General features: G+C 46.5%; 1 protein-coding gene across 1 annotated transcript in view; it reads right to left on the bottom strand.

Annotated features, from left to right (window-relative positions):
- The window catches only part of PTBP3 (polypyrimidine tract binding protein 3), a 634,697-nt gene that overhangs the window by 30,555 nt on the left and 585,013 nt on the right, over positions 1 to 19,129 (bottom strand). The window contains exon 13 of the mRNA XM_078676642.1: positions 10,464 to 10,541. Coding sequence (XP_078532768.1) covers positions 10,464 to 10,541 — 78 coding nt within the window. The remainder of the gene's footprint in view (positions 1 to 10,463; positions 10,542 to 19,129) is intronic.

The raw sequence follows: 19,129 nt of genomic DNA, 5'->3' as shown, positions 1-19,129 counted from the left end.
AGCTAAAGGTTTAAGGCCTTAGCCGCCCTCGTCAACACTACACTGTAAGCAGCCCCCTCCTCCATAGCCACGGTGGGAGGGGAGACAAATCCAGTGTCTGGCAAAGTGTCAATACCACTGGCCTCCCCAAGCTCATATGTCCAGTCCTCTTGAGACTGGCACTCCTGTGCCAGAGGGTCCGCAGACCCCTCTCAATCACTCTCGTCACCCATCTCCTGTAGAACAGGGTCAACAGACGAGGCCTCCTCATGGAATAAAAATCTCCAAAGGCCGTCGGAAGCGGCGCCCAGCGGCGCCGCCAGAGTCGGACCGAGGGGAACATTGGGGACGGCGTCCACAGGGGGCGACACCCGCGGGGCCGGCACCGGTGAAGTCGTGAGGTCGACCGGCGACGACCCGGAAGCGGATCCGGGGAGGTCCTGCGGCACCGGGACCGAAGTCGCCGGCGGTGCCGGGGCCGAAGCACCCGACGGCGTCTGGGCCGAAGCACCCGACCCGCTAGGGCCTCCAGCCGTGGCGGTTGGGCCCGAAGGCGCCACGGGATCCGGCTGAGAAGGGAGGGACCTCATGGCCATGAGGTACCGCTCGACCTCCTCCGGCGTCGCGCCATGCCCAGAGGCCCGAAGGTGTGGGGCAGGCGGCGACGCCTGCGACTCAGTCGGAGCCGCGTGGGTGGTGTCACCCTGGGTGGTGTCACCCGAACCCCCGGCCGCATCGTGCGAGCGTCGGGGTGGTCGGAGGAACGATGATGCCTCTCCGACCTCTCATGCCTCTTACCGGAGGACTTGGATCCCGACGACCGATGTCCACTCCCGGAGCTGCGAGGACTCCGACCTCGCGACCGGTCCCTCGACCTCCTGTGGGACCAGGACCTTGAGCGGCGCGGGGCCGACTGCCGGAGCTCGAGCCGCTTGCGGGACCGCTCCCGCCTAGCCTTCGACGTCAGGGCCCGGCAGTCGGAGCAGGTGCGGTCGTCGTGGTCGAGGCCTAAACACTTCAGGCACCGGCGATGGGGGTCGGTAACCGAAATCAGTCGGTCGGACTTGGAACAGGGTTTAAACCTGGGCATCCCTACCGGCACCGTCGGAGTCGAAGACTCGAAAAGAGCAATGATCAAAAGATCAAAAAAGTTTAGTCACAAAATGACTACAGGGTAGAGCTTCTCTGGATCTGCGCTAGCTGGCGCGGAAAAAAGAAGCTGTGTATCAGAACTGACGTCAGCGCGCATGGGCGGCGTCTAAGTACTCCGCGACGTCATTCCGGCGCTAACGACGCGGACGACGGCGCGCAGGGGTATTGCTACGCAAAAAATTTCCGGATCCAGTCTGACGCCTGGGGATATTCTAAGGTAAGGAATCTATCACTAACGTGTCTCTTTCAGATTCTTTGTTTCGCTCTAAGGACCTAGCATTTCCCTCTAGCGCCTCCTCCTCACCTCGGAGCAGTCCACTTTCAAGATGTGTAAGTTCAGCTTCTAACTGCCTCCGCATACCTGCCTGTGCACAAAGGCAATCACCCCTGATCACCACTTTAAACGCGTCCCATTCCTTCTGCGGCGTCGCAGCCGTGCCAGTATTTTCTTTCAAGTATTGGGTGATATTAGTGGCCAGCAGACTACGAAAGGGTGCATCCAACAACATATTTGGTTGCAGCCGCCAGGTTGGGATTGGCGGGCGAGGATGTTCCCTTGATACCTCTAATACATGGGGGTTGTGGTCCGAATGTGTCCTGCCCAAGTAATATACTGCAGTTATGTGTGGGAGTAGCTCTTCCGGAAGCATGTAGCGGTCTTACCGCACATGAAGGCGGTGGGCGCCCGAGTAGTAGGAATATACCCTGTCATGGGGGGGGCGATGTCGCCAGGTGTCCCACAGGCACCATTGTGTCGCCCAGCCAATTGATGCCTTCATGGCATTATGCGTGCTCGTACCAGGTAGGGGTGGGAAGGAGCGGTCCAGTGATACGTCTAGCACACTATTGTAGTCTCCACCCAAGAACATAGGAATGTTGTGCCATGGCACCAAGGCGCGTGACATGTTGTCAAGAAAGTCAACCTACTCTGTGTTGGGAGCGTATAGTGATGCAAGAACAACCTGCCGGCCGTCTAGGGTACCCTTAATTACAACATATCTGCCCTCCGTGTCCACCAATGATTGCGTAATTTTAAGTGGGACCCCTGACTGTACCCAAGTCAGTGTGCCTTGCGCAAAAGCCGAATACCCTGTGGTGTACAATTGGCCACGCCATCGGCGGTGCAAGCGTTGAGTTTCCGTGGTGACCAGGTGAGTCTCTTGTAAAAGAGCTATTTGTATGTGGTGTTGCTTAAGATATGAATATATCTGATACCTGTGTGATGGTGAATGCATGCCCCCCACATTCCATGCAGCAATTTTAAGTGGAAACCTAGTTCCTATAGGATGTGAAATGGTCATGTATTTGCAGCGACCCAGCGAACATGCATGATATACATGCCTCGGCAACGCATAACTATCCTAGCATACTGACTCATGGCATGTCATAGCGCATGAAACTGCTTACAACTGATGATGTCTCGCAACAAACCCAGAACAAAAATATTTCGATAAACAATTCCAAAAGGGCAAAAATGCAACTAGCAATTGCCCAAACTCTCAATAGAGACATAAGTCAAAATACGATCTTGGGGGGGTGGGGTGTGCTGCGTGCTAAACTTATATAACTTACAATTCTTACATCTAGTGTCGTAGAGGGTCCCCATCCACAGGCAGGATACAGTATGTAAATAAGAAAGCGGCCTATGCACACCGGCTCAAAAACATTCAGTAGATAAGCAATATGGGTCGATGTTCACTTGACTGTAACAGAGCAGGTGTTTGAATACCGTACCTCCCTCCTACAACAGGGCATCTCCCCATACCTCATGTGAACTGTCAGATTCTTAGAGGCATCTATCTCAAACGACTATGCTGACAGCAGCTGTATACTTCATTATACATATCACAATACCTCAAATAGTAGGTAATGTTCACATTATTGTGTTAGCCGTCTGCGGGGTGACATTCGGCTGTTCGGTCGAGTCCTGTGAGTTCTGCTCGTCGTCGCTAGATAGGTCTCGCTGGCTAGAGTTAGAGGCATCCTCAGTCACCAAGGAGCCGCTGATTTCCGCTATTGCTTGCAGGGTGTCTCGTTGTCCGCTAAGAATCAATTCGAGTGCGGTCCTACAGGTGGTGAAGGTGGTGTTAGAGCTCCCGTCGATCTCCCGCATCTCCGGGGGCGGCAGAAGGAACCGCTTAGCTTTGGTAGGGTTGCTATCGCAGTCTTATTTCGAGGTCCTGCAGCGATGTAGGTGTCCAGCCAGTCTTCTGCCTCCTCCGGTGTGACAAAGTGAGTTTTATCGCATGCAACCACTTGTAGGCGTGCCGGGAAGTGTAGCGAATATTTCAGGTAATTTTGCCGAAGGCATTTTTTCACCGCCATGAATGAGAGTCTATGCCTCTGCACCTTGATGGTATAATTCGGAAAGAACATTTTGTGATTGTCTATATGGAGGTCTTGTAGCTTCCTAGTTTCCTGTAGGATGGAGTCCCGGTAATTGAGGAGTCGAAGGAGCAGGGCCAGCGGGTTCAAACCTGTGGGAGGGGACTCGTCGGGACTCTGTGTGCGCATCCTATGACAAAGTGTGAGGAGGAGATCCCCTCGGGCAATAGATCTCGAAGCCAATTTTCCATATGCAAGGTAGGGTCCCTTCCTTCCCATCGTTCCGGCACGCCCACTATGCGTACATTATTGCGCCGTGCTCGCCCCTCAGTATCCTCGGCTCTATCCTCCAGGAACTCCACGCGGTTCAGTAAATCCTTAACATGTTTATCCATCTGGGTCACTTGCGGTTTGATTTCAGCAAGGGTGGTCTCCAAGACAGTGGTGCGATCCGTGAGCTTCCGGTGATCTGCATGTAGGTGAGTGAGATCGATGGCCACTTTATCAATTTTGGATTCCAGGGAGGTACGGGTCGGATTAATGGTTTCTTCCAGCCGCTCCATTGCAGCCAGCACCAAATCTAGCTTAGTTGCAGTTTGGTCCGTGTGCCCCTGTTCGCCATCTTGTCGGATTTTGACTTGGACGGGGCGGTAGGGTCTGAGCTCGTCCCGTGCCAGTCCGCGCCCGGGTGCCACCCGACATGAGTTGAAGTAGTCGTACCCCGATTTTGGTCTACACGTGGCAAGGCTTCGGCGCAACGTCTTCAGAGCAAGGGCTTCACAGCGAACCGCATGCCAACCTACACGGGGCCACAGATCTCGGCCACCCCACAGTCCACGACCTCGGAGGCTGGGCTTCCCGGCTGTGTACAGGAATCCCCTTCACAACACCGTCACCGTTCACACCGTTTAGCCACTCAAGGTGCGCCAGATAGTGGTGCACGTCTTCGCCCCAAGAAGAGGTCGCACAGTCTTGGCGTCGAAGGAGTAAATATCTGTGGGCGCCAGTAACTTCCACCTGCGGTCACTACCCGGGTAGCTTGTATGGGTACTCCAGATCAGCACACCAAAGCAGAGATGTGCCTATGTCAATACTGTTTCAAAAGACAATGGTCCCTAGACAGTAAGAGAATAGGTAGGAGCAATAAATATAAATCAAGAATCGATTGTATATTATCTGTCCAGCCGGACAGTGTTTAATAACATATATACAGTTGTGTAGTCAATAGTCTGCACAGTATCAAGTGGGACACAGCCTGTGTCGCACTACCACATGAAGACAGGTGTGACATACATAGAGGGTGGGGATTAGGCAAGAAGAGACAGACTGCACGAAATTCAAAATTTAGCAGACAAATAGTTCAAGGTACCACTATTGTGACTTTGTTTGTGATACAGTCAAACATATAGTGTCAAGTGTCGACGGCGTTTCGATCCCTATTTAAAATATTGGGATCTATGTCAATGGCGCATCAACCATCAGATTCCAAGAAATGTGAATCTCAGCGCTGCCAGTGGTTGTGGTAGGTCGTGCACCCAGTAGATCCCTGGGTATCCATACAATGGCAGCCTCGAGGGTCACTAGCGTTGTGGGTTCCGGGTAGCAGGCAGGGTAACCCCAAAGCTCTCTGACAGGCCGCCATGCATTACTCAAAGGGGGATCAGAAGCACACCACAGCACCGCAACCGCCGCTCAGCATGCCCCCGCCTTACTTGGCAACATCGCAGGTAGCATCTGAGGAAAGCCTGCCGGGTCACAGCAGGCAGCTTTGCATTAGTGGCGCCCCCGCTGGATCACGCCATTCTTAAAGTGGTGGTGCAGGCGAGTCCAGCAGCAGCCGCACACACCGTCCTCCTCTCTCCACAGCAGCAGTCAGAAGGCGGTCTATAGGACCCCAGGTGGCGGCCAGGGCCGGGATAAGGCATGTGCAAGCTGTGCACCTGCACAGGGCCGCCAAACCCCAGGGGCCGCCACGCCAATATATATCCTTAGATACATATTTGCGTGGCGGCCCCTGGCAGGGATTTGGCGGCCTCGGGCCCCCTACCTACACTCCCTGCTCAGGGCCTCCGTGAGCCTAGAGCCGGCCCTGTGGCGGCAACACGAGGGCAAGTCCAAGAGAGCCCAGGGGGCACCTCAACCTCAGCAGCAGGACAAGCAGCCACGGGAGTTACATGCAGATGGGGGCTCATTTACCGCTTCCGCACCACAGAGGCAGCAGATGCTCAAGCGGTCGAGTCAGTGTTCATCCCCGTGGACTCTCCCCGCCCGCCGCGATAATCAGAGTCCGGTCCCGGGGGTGCGCTGCAGGTTGTTTAAAGGCGATCCCAGCCGCAGGCAATTGGAATGCAATAGCAGGTCTCCGCCGCAGGCGGGGACCCACTCACCTTAGACGCAGATCAGGCGGGTAGGCGCCTCTCAACAATTCCCCATGTACCGTCATGGCAGGCAGCAGCCCGCTCATAAGCCTCGCAGAGCACTGCCAGGCGTGTGACCCAGCAGGGGTCCCGATCGCTCACCGCCACACAGTTAGTGTTTCCAGCCAGGCGGCGGCAGGAGAAACTGCTGCGTCCAGTTTTCAGCTGTTCCTTTACTCTGCGCCATTACTTGCAGCCTGGGGGGCAGAGTTAGGCCCCTGGCTCAATTAGTTGGAGCGAGCCGCATATGGATCCCATTTCGGGCCGACCATCTAGGTGGGAACATACAAAGCGGGACTCGGGCAAGGCAAAACTCACAGTGGCATCCTCGAATCGGAGGTCGCTCTTTTCGGTACCTTGCGCCTCGGTGCTGGAACGATCTCCCTCGATCCTTAAGGCTGATGACCAATCTGTTAGCCTTTAGAAAGGAGCTAAAGACCTGGCTTTTCACTCTGTAATTTGTGTCTTTTCTGGAGCACTGTTATGCTGTACCTATCCTTGTTTCACTCTTCGCCAAAGCGCCGGGACACTCCTCTGAGTAGCCGCGCGCTATAGAAGAGCCAATTTAACATAACATAACATCCCGGATTATTGTCCCGGTGCGGCTGCACCTGACAAGAGCCCCCGTGGGCGGCTGCATTCGGAGAGCAGGGCCTGTTTAGGGGAGCCTCCGACGGAGCTCTACCCAGACACGTCTGCCTCCATTGCAGTCATAGCCTCGCCCCCCAGTAGTGACAAGGTTAATGCCACTAAATGGAAAGAGAAGCTGGCAAAGTCTCTAATGAAAAACCTAAAATCGTTCAACTTGGTAGACCCATTCAAAAAAATAAGCAAAGAACAAAATACCCTGCAACAGCAATCATCTATTGGTAGTTTCAGCCCCAAAAAATGAAAAGTCATGAAGAGGATGCAGCACTTGTTTGGTGTGCTTTGGAATGAGCCTGAGATCATGCAACATCACCTAGCATCAACTCTTCGAAACAAATGAGATCCACACCAACTTCCTGCAGAAGTTAAATAATCCTGCTGTAACAGCAAGACTCATATTTTCAAAAACTAAACAAATATAATGGAGGCATTTGATAGTACACAGCAGGAAGCTTGCTGGTAATAAATGTAACTGTTTCATAAAGAGAGGTACTCACCAAGTCATTAGAGGTTTAGGCATTAAAGACCGCAGTAGATGGTCCTCTGCCCTTAGAATGTGTGCAAAAAGAGGAAGGATGCTGCAGTCAAGATAGGTTATGTGTGTATTTACGCCACGCATAAGCCAAAAGATGATCACAATCATTGCTTTGAGTGGCTGCGTGCTAACGATCCACCAAGCCTTCAATGATAAGCTGATGACCTACTATGGCATAAGGCTATCTAATAAAGCATGGACGATTCTCATCGAAAATTCAAATAATATGATTCTGCCAATCGAATTCCTGTTGGAGTCCTAACAGAATAGAAACGGCTAATTGCAATTAAATACATCTTTGACTGAGCTGAGCAAGTTTTCTGTTCAGTGAGGAGACAGTTCCCTTTAGCAGCCTTTCTCTTTAACAGAAGAATAGTGAACTTGCATTGTTACACAAATCCTAAGTCCAGTGAGGACAAACTCATGATTTAAACTACTTAAACTACTGCTGGTCACCAGAACTATCTCCTAAATGTTATAGGTACATGGTGTCTCCCTGCAACAGTGAAGCACTTCTCATTCTATTATAGTACGATCTATGTGCTAGGTCTTTGTGATACTCTAAAATTTATAGCATGCCTTGCCTTCTTCTAGCAAGTTCCCCTGAGAAGGATCAGTGCCTCTACATCTCAAGCACAGCCTGTAATACTAGCATGAAGAATAATCTTATAAATAGGTCATACACATGAGCCTGTAAGCAAGACAGATTTTGAGGTCTGTTATTTACTTTACAGTCATGCCAACTCAACAAGGATCTACATGTGGCGACTAAGCCATCCTGACTTGACCAATATTTACATTCAGAGCTAGGCAAATGAAGACATATGGCCAGTGCCGGAATACTCCTATGGCACTGCCAGGAAGCAAGGAACAGGGGTACAAATGGTACCTTGGATACAGGCATGGATAAAATGGGCACACAGTGGGAAGACCAAGTCATGGATAAGTGAATAATATGCTGGTTTTAAATTGGCACAGCTGGAAGTCCCTGCAATCATCTTGCAAATCAACTGTGCAGGCCTAGGGTTTCTATGACCAACAGATATTGAAGTTGTGCACTCTGTCGAGGAATAGGCGGATTGGTAGAAGGTCGCTCTTTCTAAAGATGTAAATAAAGTGAGATGGTGCATTTTATTTCAATACACCTGGTGCTATGTGGTCTAACAATGCCATGGATAAATATGTGCTGCACACAACTTGTATCAGTGGTCTATTATCATGGTTAGCATCCTCTTGAACTCACTGTGTCTGAGATTTCTTTAACGTACAAAGAGAACATCAAAGTGAGAGAAGCTAAGCTGTTCATGCCAAGGGAATATTTTACCGTAGGCACAGCGTTTCAATGTGAATGGCTGCCCTGAGTACACTGACAAGATGCATTCATATCCTTTTTTCAGATGGTTGTTAGCTCTACAAAAATATTTGCGTGCAATGCAATAACACAGATGAATGTGAACATCACAAGCATAAACGTGTCACCTACGTCGTCAAGTGGTTTGATAGTGTAATATAATAATTTGTGTATGTTCTCTGTTGAAACGAGTTTTATATAGCGCGAACTTGACCCGAATCGGGTATCAGATCGCTTTACATAGTACCATTTGCGTTACATGAGGACACATTCATTTTTGTTAGGCACGGGTTACTGCTTCTTTAACATGCTGCAGGGAGATCTCGGAGGTGACTGATGCCGGGCTGCAAGCAGCTTTAGGGTCTGCTCCCTCAAAGTTTTTAGAGCCATGGCCCGGCAGTCGGAGCACCACTTCGAGTCGTGGTTGTGCTCCAGGTACCAAAGACATATCAGATGGCGTTCCGTAACAGACATAGCGCGGTGAAAGGCCCTGCACATTTTGAACCCAGAGGTCTTCTTACTTGACATGTCCTACACACCAAAACACGTTGAAAAAAGTTTTTTAAAACTGTAAAAAAGTGACAGGCGGTAGCTCTCTTAGACGGATCTGCGCTGGCTGGCGCAGAAAGAAAAGAACACCGGGGTGTCACCTATAGAGACAACGCAGATGTCATTATGACAAACCAGACACCTACGACGTCATGCGGAGTCAACAGACTCCACTTATTGGCACGCAGGGGTACTGCTATCAAAAATCTTCTGGATCCAGTCTGACACCTGGAAGTTCCAATGTAAGGAATCTGCAGCTAGATGTCTATCAGATGTATGGGTATTTAAGGCCTACTTAAGAGTGACTTAATATTTAAAAGGAGGGTTTAGGCCTATCAAAAGGTGTTATTTTTGACAGACCTAACGTTCTTAGTCAAATCACTCAGTTCTTTTTCTTCTTCACTATGTGCGCATTCCTCCTTCTCCAATGCAGTTACACCCAGTTTTTTATGAGTAAAACAATCTTGGAATCCAATTTTGTCTGATGAAGTTGCTTCAGTTGTAAAAATAACCCCACCAAACCCCACCCTGACAAGCAAGTTGGAGGAGAGTACTACCTCCTTCAATACTTGGATAGAAAAAGCACTAGATGCCTCCATCCTGATTAAGTAATTTTTAGGACGCCCTTCAAATCCAACTTTTGTAAAAACACATTTTGTCACCAGGACACATCTTTATAATAAAAAGGAGATTCCTTGTCTCCGGAAATCTCAGGTTGGGTGGTGTAGGAAGACCATGTCAGCCAGGTAGGCATGGGAGAGGTTATTACCGCATCTGAACATAAGGCAAAACTGTTTGAAAAGGGTTCATATCCCAAAAGGAATCTTATCCTTGACTAACAGCCAATCAATTATATGGTTTGCGTTGGGAGATATTTTCTCTGGCCAAGTACGTGTAACACATGCATAGCCGTTTTCGTCACCCATTAGAGATGGCAGATCAGAAAACGTTGGGAGCCCATCATATAAGAAGTTACAGTAGTCAAGTCGAGAGTGCACAGCTGCTTCCAACACAAAGACTTAATGAGATGAAGAGTAGAACATGCCTTAGTTTGATAAGCTGAGGAAAGCAACCTACAACGGAGCATGACAATTTGAGCAATGAGTTGCATGACTGAGTCAAAGTTGTAACTTTTACATAGGTGGGGCAATGCAGATTGAAGACATTAGGGATAAAGATGCCGGATTTGTCCTGCCTTTGGTACCAATTAAGTAAAGTGCTGTCTTGGCCCGACCAATTTGCAAATAGTTGCTGTGCATCCAATCCTCCATATGCTCCAAACTATCTTCATGCCGGACTGGAGTGTATTTACTTCCCAAAATTTAAAATAAGCTCTGGTTCAGAGACTTATGCATGTAGTCGCTTTGCAGAAAGTCTACTTCCATTTTACTGTACAGCAAACATTAACCAGATAAACGTAGGAAAACAAATAGAGGCAGCATTTAACAAGGACACTAATAATATGTCTACAGCAGACTTGTGAACGTCAAGAAGTTTAGTAACTTACTGGAAGAATTTGAAAGCTTTCACTGTGCAGCCATTACTTGAAAAGAGAATCTTTAAGTCGTCATCAGTAACTGAAGGCCTGTTGGAAAAATAAATGTTTAAATATTGAGATTGTAATCACATAGCAAAGTGAAAAAGTATCTGATATAAAAAAATAAAAAAAGCATGCAGTCCGATCAAACTCTTCATGGTGATTCAAATAAGACTATGGATTATGCATTTAATCTACATACAGAATGAAGAGATTTTTTAAATACAAGAAATATTAATCTGAAGATGTATAGTACCGACCTTCAGGAGTACTACACCGTACAAGACTTGGAAGACTGTTTAGACCCAGTTATCTTGTGATGGTGGTGTTCATATAAGTAGTACAGAAAGCAGTGGACTTTAGAGCCAACATTGTTCACGCTTTTTAACCCCTTCCATGCTTTCATAAGGACATCATCGATGTACCTAGCCCACACCGAAATAGGATTGCGGTATGGGTTACTCTGGTTTAACACATAGTCCTTAGGACTATCATATTTTGGTGTGGGCTAGGTACATCGATGATGTCCTTATGATTTGGGATGGAAACAAGGAGGATTTGGTCCAATTTCATGGGTGGCTGAATGCACGTCTGGTAGACATCCAATTTACATTGGAGTTTGATAATGCTTCAATTAACTTTCTGGATATTCAAATAAAAGCTGATTCAGGTAGTCTGTACACGACCCTGTATAGAAAAAGCAGTGAGCGAAATACGCTTCTTAGATACACAAGCCATCATCCCCGTAACCTCAAGGACAACCTGCCCTTTCGGGCAGTTCCTGAGGTTACGGAGAAATTGTACTAAGAAAGAAGATTTCTTTGATGAATCCTCACTACTCATTGCCAGGTTAAGTGAACGAGGGTACCCTATACGTTTAATCAAGAAGGCCCGGAAGCGGGCGTGGCACAACCACCGAGAACACCTGTTGGATGTACAACAAAAAGTGAATGGTGAGGAAAGACTGGTGTGTGTGACCACATTTAATACTAAGAGCAATGCCATTAAGAAGGCAATACATCGACATTGGCATCTAGTGAAAGACGAAGTAGGTGGACTTGCGCCCCCGCTTCATGCCTTTCGGAAGGGAAGAAATATCAGGGACCACCTAATAAAATCCCTTTTACCAACTGTCCAGACTGAGAGGCAAACTACACTATGGGGCCTTCCTCCAGTGATGGGCCACATGAAATGTGGGACGTGCAAAGCCTGTCCCTTGACCACAGAATGTACCACATTCACCCAGAATGATCAGACATATGTGTTGAAAGAACACAGCAATTGTAACTCCACAGGGGTGATATATGCGATCGTATGCCCCTGTGTATTGATGTATGTAGGCCAGACTATACAGCGAGTGAAATGCCGCATCTTGCAACACACGAGCCGCATACGCTGTAAAACAACAGGGGCGCCCTTAGTGGAACATTTTACCACCTTCAAACAAAGCCAATAGCTTAAGGTGGAGGATCATTGAGAAGGTAAAGGTCAATCCAAGAGGTGGCGACCTTAGTGGTGTGTTAAGCAGAAGGGAAAATAAATGGATACACCAACTGGACACCATGAATAAAGGATTGAATGAATCAGAAGAGATTAATAGACAGGTGTCATTGTTGCGAGTATGATCAAGTTCTGAGCATCAGTAATGATCCACATTTCAGCTATAGGATTATGAATGATCTAACCTGCGTTATCTGTAATAGGCCTATAACATGGTTAACATATCACCACATACATTATGATTTATCTGTATTGTATAAGCAATTGTTGTGACAGCTTTTGAATGTAAATCTGTTAAACTACATGAAATTGTATTGTGTTTGTATATAATTGTTTTATAGCCCCTGCCAGCAAATAGTGGGGTGGCAACAATGTGTCTGTTCAATGTCACTGTCCAATTCTGTGATCCCAGAACAAGATGGTGGCCCACGTTTAGGAATTGTCAACAAGATGTTTTGAAAGTTTTTCTAATTACATTGTGGTTAATATATTGTCCCAAAACAATAGAGGAAGTGAAGAGGTATTGACAGAATCACCCTCCAATCCGATATGCATAAACAAAGAGATTCTATCAATGTGTGGTGATTTAATTTTTATATTTATTTTAGTGGGTGGTGAAAAAAAAAATAATAATAAACTCTCTCTTAGGGTGGTAAAGATGAGAGCACAATGTGCTTTTTAAAATACCCCTCACACACTAAAAAAATCCAGTAGTGTCATGCTTCATCATTGGGGTCTTCCCGTCCCTCTACGGGGCGGGGCGTGCTGCGACCTGACGAACTACGCGGGAGCACTAGTATAGTGACAAAGCTATGTGACAGTGCAAAGTGAGTGGTGTCAGTGAAGTGTAGGGACCTAGTAATGTGTGGGAATTAAAAAAGCTAAAAATCCTCTGGCTAGTGGAAAAAAACAATGTATTCACTTCCCTAGCTGGGGACGTTAAGAAGGGGGTTTTGAGGTAGAGCAATTAGCTACAACCTGGTCTACATGTTTCGTAGGCAGTCCCCTACTGCCTACTCATCAGGACCTTCTAATGGCCCCTACTAGAATAAAGCTCAGTTGCTAAGTATGATAAGCCTATTGTCCTAAAAACGAGCAGTAAAAATCCACTGTTAGTTTTAGCTTCAGGGCATGAGCTGGCCCCTGGGAAGCAAAAATTTCAAAAAAGATGACCCGATTATGGTCTCTGTAAAGTAAAAAGGAAAAAAAGGGAGAGAAAAGCACAAATTTTTACAATTGTGGCTGTAATTTGTCTTTAGGCACACATTATTATTGGCGCCACAAGTCCCACTTGTTATTTTCATTTGCCCGTTCTATAAAGAATATACTTAAAACTTTATGGACAGAGTGATGGTTCAATCTGCCATCCCCTGAATGTTCGTTTTATGCCCGAACATAGTGTTGCCCCATGTGATTTAGGGCTGGTTTCATCTCAACACACACACACTCATAACTCGATGCACACAACGGCACCCCACAGGGTTAAAAACGAGGAACCCGACTCTTATAATGCCAGTAATGGTCTTAGAATTAATCATTAAAATCCCCAAAAGGCACACTTAAGTAATTGGATAGTTAACGATACATACTGCTGTGGCGCATGTGGTATGCCCCATGAGCTGACAATCGGTAGGTATTCACCGCGGCGCTCTGAAAAAAGAGAGAAACCACGCCCTTAGCGTCGCAAAAACACACACAACAAACATATCAGCCCTTGTCTCAAGAGCCAAGTGTTTAGAGACTTTTGGCAAAGTCTTAATACTCACATTGTCCGCATAATCATATTGCCTTACTTCTACCCGTATTGCCGCTCTGAAGAATGATCGCGTCTGGGGAAGTGTGATCATATAAGCTCCACTGAGCGCCGGTGTCGCATTATAGGTCTGCTTTGCAAGACTAGCGCGCTGACCTAAAATGGCCGCCTGGGATGGAACAAGGATGTGCTTTTACGGAAGGCTGTCTTCCGTGTCTACTAAATTGTCAGAAGCTATCAGCCCAAATATTGCAAAAAAACGTAATTGAAAAAAACGTAATCCCATCATATAAGCTCATCAGTTCTCAGTGTTAATTATTTTAAACGGACAATTTTGTTGATTCTGTTTGTTAAATCACACTGGAACTCCTTGAGATGAAAAAAACGGGCTGTTGTGAAGTCCGGGGTGGCCCCTCATGATGGTTAGGGGGGGGGGCTTAGGCCCAGATTGTGTTACAGGTTCGCAGAAGGAATCTGCCAGTATATAAAGTATCAAGACTGTTAGTTGCTGTCAGGCATGTGCCCAGATTATATTACAAGATCGTAGTGAGAGATCTATCAGTGTAGTAAAAATTATGGGGACTGTCCATGGCGGATATTCACCAGGGGCTGGGTAATTCTACAAATATATTTACGGGATACATTTATTAAAGATGTTTTAGGCTTAGCGAACTTTGCTCTTTCAGTTGAAGGGACTAGCAGGAGTCCTGCAAAATGCAAAATGTTCATTTCGCTATATAATTGCATTGACGATGGTATGGTTGAATGGCAGATTTATTTCAATCTCTGGGCTCTTGAGGGGGGCAGAGTTTGTGTGAATAGCCGATGGGCGAAGGGGTGCCTATCAATGGGGAGTGGGTATATGTCATCTATAACTGACCCCACGGAATTTCATCGTTCAACCCATGTTTGTTGGACTGGACACGAAAAACCCATCTTTGTTCTTTCTCCAGTAGATGTTTTTCGTTATCAATCTGTTCAATTACTGTCCAGACTATGTCCTCAGGTTTATGCCCACTTTCCAGGAAGTGGTTTGTTAGTTTTGTGCTTGACTTCTTACATTTGATTGTACTTTTGTGCTCGCCTATTCTTAACTTTACCGCCCTGCTCGTCATGCCAATATACTCGAGATTACAGGGACAGGTAATTAGATAGACGACATTGGAACTGTTACAGTTGCTGAAGCCTCTCTGTTCCCATGTGGTCCCATTGTTGAAGGTTAGTTTCTTGCTCTTTTTGGTGAGGCAGCATACCTTGCATCCGCCACACGGGTAGTGTCCTTGTACAAAATTTGAGTTGCCTTGGGTGTTGGCCTTGTTTTCCTTTGGTCTGGTGTGTACCAGTATATCTCTGACACTCTGTGCTCTTTTGTGTGAAAACATAGGTTTCGGAATTTCAAGACCTCCGCTGTTAAGAATCTTCCAATTCTTATTAATGATCTTGGTTACTTGATCTGAGTTGGTATTATATGTGGTGACACATATAGGTCTCTGTACTTCCACTTTTTTCACTTTTTCTTCCAGGAGGCTCTCTCTGCAGTTGTTCCTTGCTCTTTTGTACGCTTGATCGATGATTCTTATGGGGTAATTCCTCATTTGTAGCTTCTTCCGTAGATCATTGGACTGTGATTTGAAATTGGCAACTTCTGTGCAGTTCCTGCGGAGTCGCAGAAACTGGCCGTAGGGTAGATTGTCCCTCAAATGTCTCGGATGAAAGCTTTGGTACATCAAAAGACAGTTCTTTGAGGTGCTCTTAAAATGTGTTGTTGTCATCAATCTGCCATTTTTGGGAAAAATGTTCAGGTCAAGATATACCAGATTCGTTTTTGTGGTAACACTGGTGAATTTTAGGAACTCGTCTTGGTAGTTGAGCCACGTGAGGAACTGCTGAGCGGTCTTGTCATCTCCATCCCAGATGATAAGGATATCATCGATGTAACTCTTCCAGGTCAAGATCTTTTGCCGGAATGGATTGCTGGTACTCAGTATCCTTGTTTCCTCAAGATGGTGAACATAGAGACCAGCTATGCTTGGAGCAAATGTGCTTCCCATGCTGGTACCATGTTTTTGGAGGTATAGGATGCCATTATGTTCAAAAAAGTTCTCTAAGTGCCAACGAGCAGCACTCCATCACCACATTCCGTGGGGTTGGGTACTCCCAATCGTCTGCGAAGAGGACGTCTTCGATTATTGCCAGAGTTTCATTGTGGGGCAGACTTGTATACAGACTTTCCACATCACAGCTGATTAACAGCTGTGTATTTGGATCGAATGACACCTCCTCGAGTAGATTTAACACATCCTTGGTGTCTCTAAGGTAAGTTGATGTCCTTTGTATCATGGGTCTTAGAAATGCGTCTGCAAATCTAGAGACTGGTTCGAGGACTGACCCAATCCCCGATACGATGGGTCTACCCGGTGGATTCTCAAGGTCCTTGTGAATCTTAGGTAGAATATATAAGTAAGGGGTTCTAGGGTTCTTCTGACACAGAAACTCCCCTTCTTTGTTTGTGATCCAATTATGGGACAGTGCCTCTTCTACCATTGTTTTGATTTTGATTGTTATTTTTTCAGTTGGGTTTGTCAATAGGATTTCATAGTTCCTTTTGTCTTGTAGTAACCTCGTGCACTCCTGATCATATTGTTCTCTGTTCATTAGCACAGTTGCACCCCCCTTGTCCGCTGGTTTTATGACCACTTGTTTGTTGTTACTTAATTCACGAAGCGCTTGTCGTTCTTCATTGGAAACATTTTGGAAGACTCGTTTCTGCATTGGATCAAGGGCTTCGAGATCTTTCATGACCGCCTTTTCGAAGGTCAAGAGTTCAATAGGGAGAGTGTTGTTCAAGGGAGTGAAGGTGGATCGTGGCTTGAGTCCTGTGTTTCCTTGTTCTTGGATGTCCTTCTTGTCCTTAAAGAAGACCTGTAACTTCAGTCTCCTTATGAATTCCTGAATTTCCTTACAGAGGTGGAATTTATCCATGTTGGCATCAGACGCTGGATCTAACAGCTCCAATTCAAGTGGCAACAATGGATATTTTGACAACTCGGCTCCTTTTTTAGGGGCACGCCGAGGACAGAACAAGGGAAGGAACCGGAGAGGCAACTCTGTACACTGGAGCAACGAAGAAGAAGGAACTCCGAGAGTGTCAACCAGGAGCATGACAGGGGCATCGAAGAACCAGAAATGAGCCTAGTTGTAAACCTCACTGGCAGTGAACTATCTGAGGCGCAGAAAAGAGTACTAGAAAAAGGCTTAGGATATGTCCCTACTGCCAACATGGATAAATTCCACCTCTGTAAGGAAATTCAGGAATTCATAAGGAGACTGAAGTTACAGGTCTTTTTAAGGACAAGAAGGACATCCAAGAACAAGGAGACACAGGACTCAAGCCACGATCCACCTTCACTCCCTTGAACAACACTCTCCCTATTGAACTCTTGACCTTCGAAAAGGCGGTCATGAAAGATCTAGAAGCCCTTGATCCAATGCAGAAACGAGTCTTCCAAAATGTTTCCAATGAAGAACGACAAGCGCTTCGTGAATTAAGTAACAACAAACAAGTGGTCATAAAACCAGCGGACAAGGGGGGTGCAACTGTGCTAATGAACAGAGAACAATATGATCAGGAGTGCACGAGGTTACTACAAGACAAAAGGAACTATGAAATCCTATTGACAAACCCAACTGAAAAAATAACAATCAAAATCAAAACAATGGTAGAAGAGGCACTGTCCCATAATTGGATCACAAACAAAGAAGGGGAGTTTCTGTGTCAGAAGAACCCTAGAACCCCTTACTTATATATTCTACCTAAGATTCACAAGGACCTTGAGAATCCACCGGGTAGACCCATCGTATCGGGGATTGGGTCAGTCCTCGAACCAGTCTCTAGATTTGCAGACGCATTTCTAAGACCCATGATACAAAGGACATCAACTTACCTTAGAGACACCAAGGATGTGTTAAATCTACTCGAGGAGGTGTCATTCGATCCAAATACACAGCTGTTAATCAGCTGTGATGTGGAAAGTCTGTATACAAGTCTGCCCCACAATGAAACTCTGGCAATAATCGAAGACGTCCTCTTCGCAGACGATTGGGAGTACCAAACCCCACGGAATGTGGTGATGGAGTGCTGCTCGTTGGCACTTAGAGAACTTTTTTGAACATAATGGCATCCTATACCTCCAAAAACATGGTACCAGCATGGGAAGCACATTTGCTCCAAGCATAGCTGGTCTCTATGTTCACCATCTTGAGGAAACAAGGATACTGAGTACCAGCAATCCATTCCGGCAAAAGATCTTGACCTGGAAGAGTTACATCGATGATATCCTTATCATCTGGGATGGAGATGACAAGACCGCTCAGCAGTTCCTCACGTGGCTCAACTACCAAGACGAGTTCCTAAAATTCACCAGTGTTACCACAAAAACGAATCTGGTATATCTTGACCTGAACATTTTTCCCAAAAATGGCAGATTGATGACAACAACACATTTTAAGAGCACCTCAAAGAACTGTCTTTTGATGTACCAAAGCTTTCATCCGAGACATTTGAGGGACAATCTACCCTACGGCCAGTTTCTGCGACTCCGCAGGAACTGCACAGAAGTTGCCAATTTCAAATCACAGTCCAATGATCTACGGAAGAAGCTACAAATGAGGAATTACCCCATAAGAATCATCGATCAAGCGTACAAAAGAGCAAGGAACAACTGCAGAGAGAGCCTCCTGGAAGAAAAAGTGAAAAAAGTGGAAGTACAGAGACCTATATGTGTCACCACATATAATACCAACTCAGATTAAGTAACCAAGATCATTAATAAGAATTGGAAGATTCTTAACAGCGGAGGTCTTGAAATTCCGAAACCTATGTTTTCACACAAAAGAGCACAGAGTGTCAGAGATATACTGGTACACACCAGACCAAAGGAAAACAAGGCCAACACCCAAGGCAACTCAAATTTTGTACAAGGACACTACCCGTGTGGCGGATGCAAGGTATGCTGCCTCACCAAAAAGAGCAAGAAACTAACCTTCAACAATGGGACCACATGGGAACAGAGAGGCTTCAGCAACTGTAACAGTTCCAATGTCGTCTATCTAATTACCTGTCCCTGTAATCTCGAGTATATTGGCATGACGAGCAGGGCGGTAAAGTTAAGAATAGGCGAGCACAAAAGTACAATCAAATGTAAGAAGTCAAGCACAAAACTAACAAACCACTTCCTGGAAAGTGGGCATAAACCTGAGGACATAGTCTGGACAGTAATTGAACAGATTGATAACGAAAAACATCTACTGGAGAAAGAACAAAGATGGGTTTTTCGTGTCCAGTCCAACAAACATGGGTTGAACGATGAAATTCCATGGGGTC

This window comes from Lissotriton helveticus, chromosome 2_1 (assembly GCF_964261635.1).
Source record: "Lissotriton helveticus chromosome 2_1, aLisHel1.1, whole genome shotgun sequence".
Lineage (NCBI taxonomy): Eukaryota > Metazoa > Chordata > Amphibia > Caudata > Salamandridae > Lissotriton > Lissotriton helveticus.
This window is presented reverse-complemented; position numbering and strand designations above follow the sequence as displayed.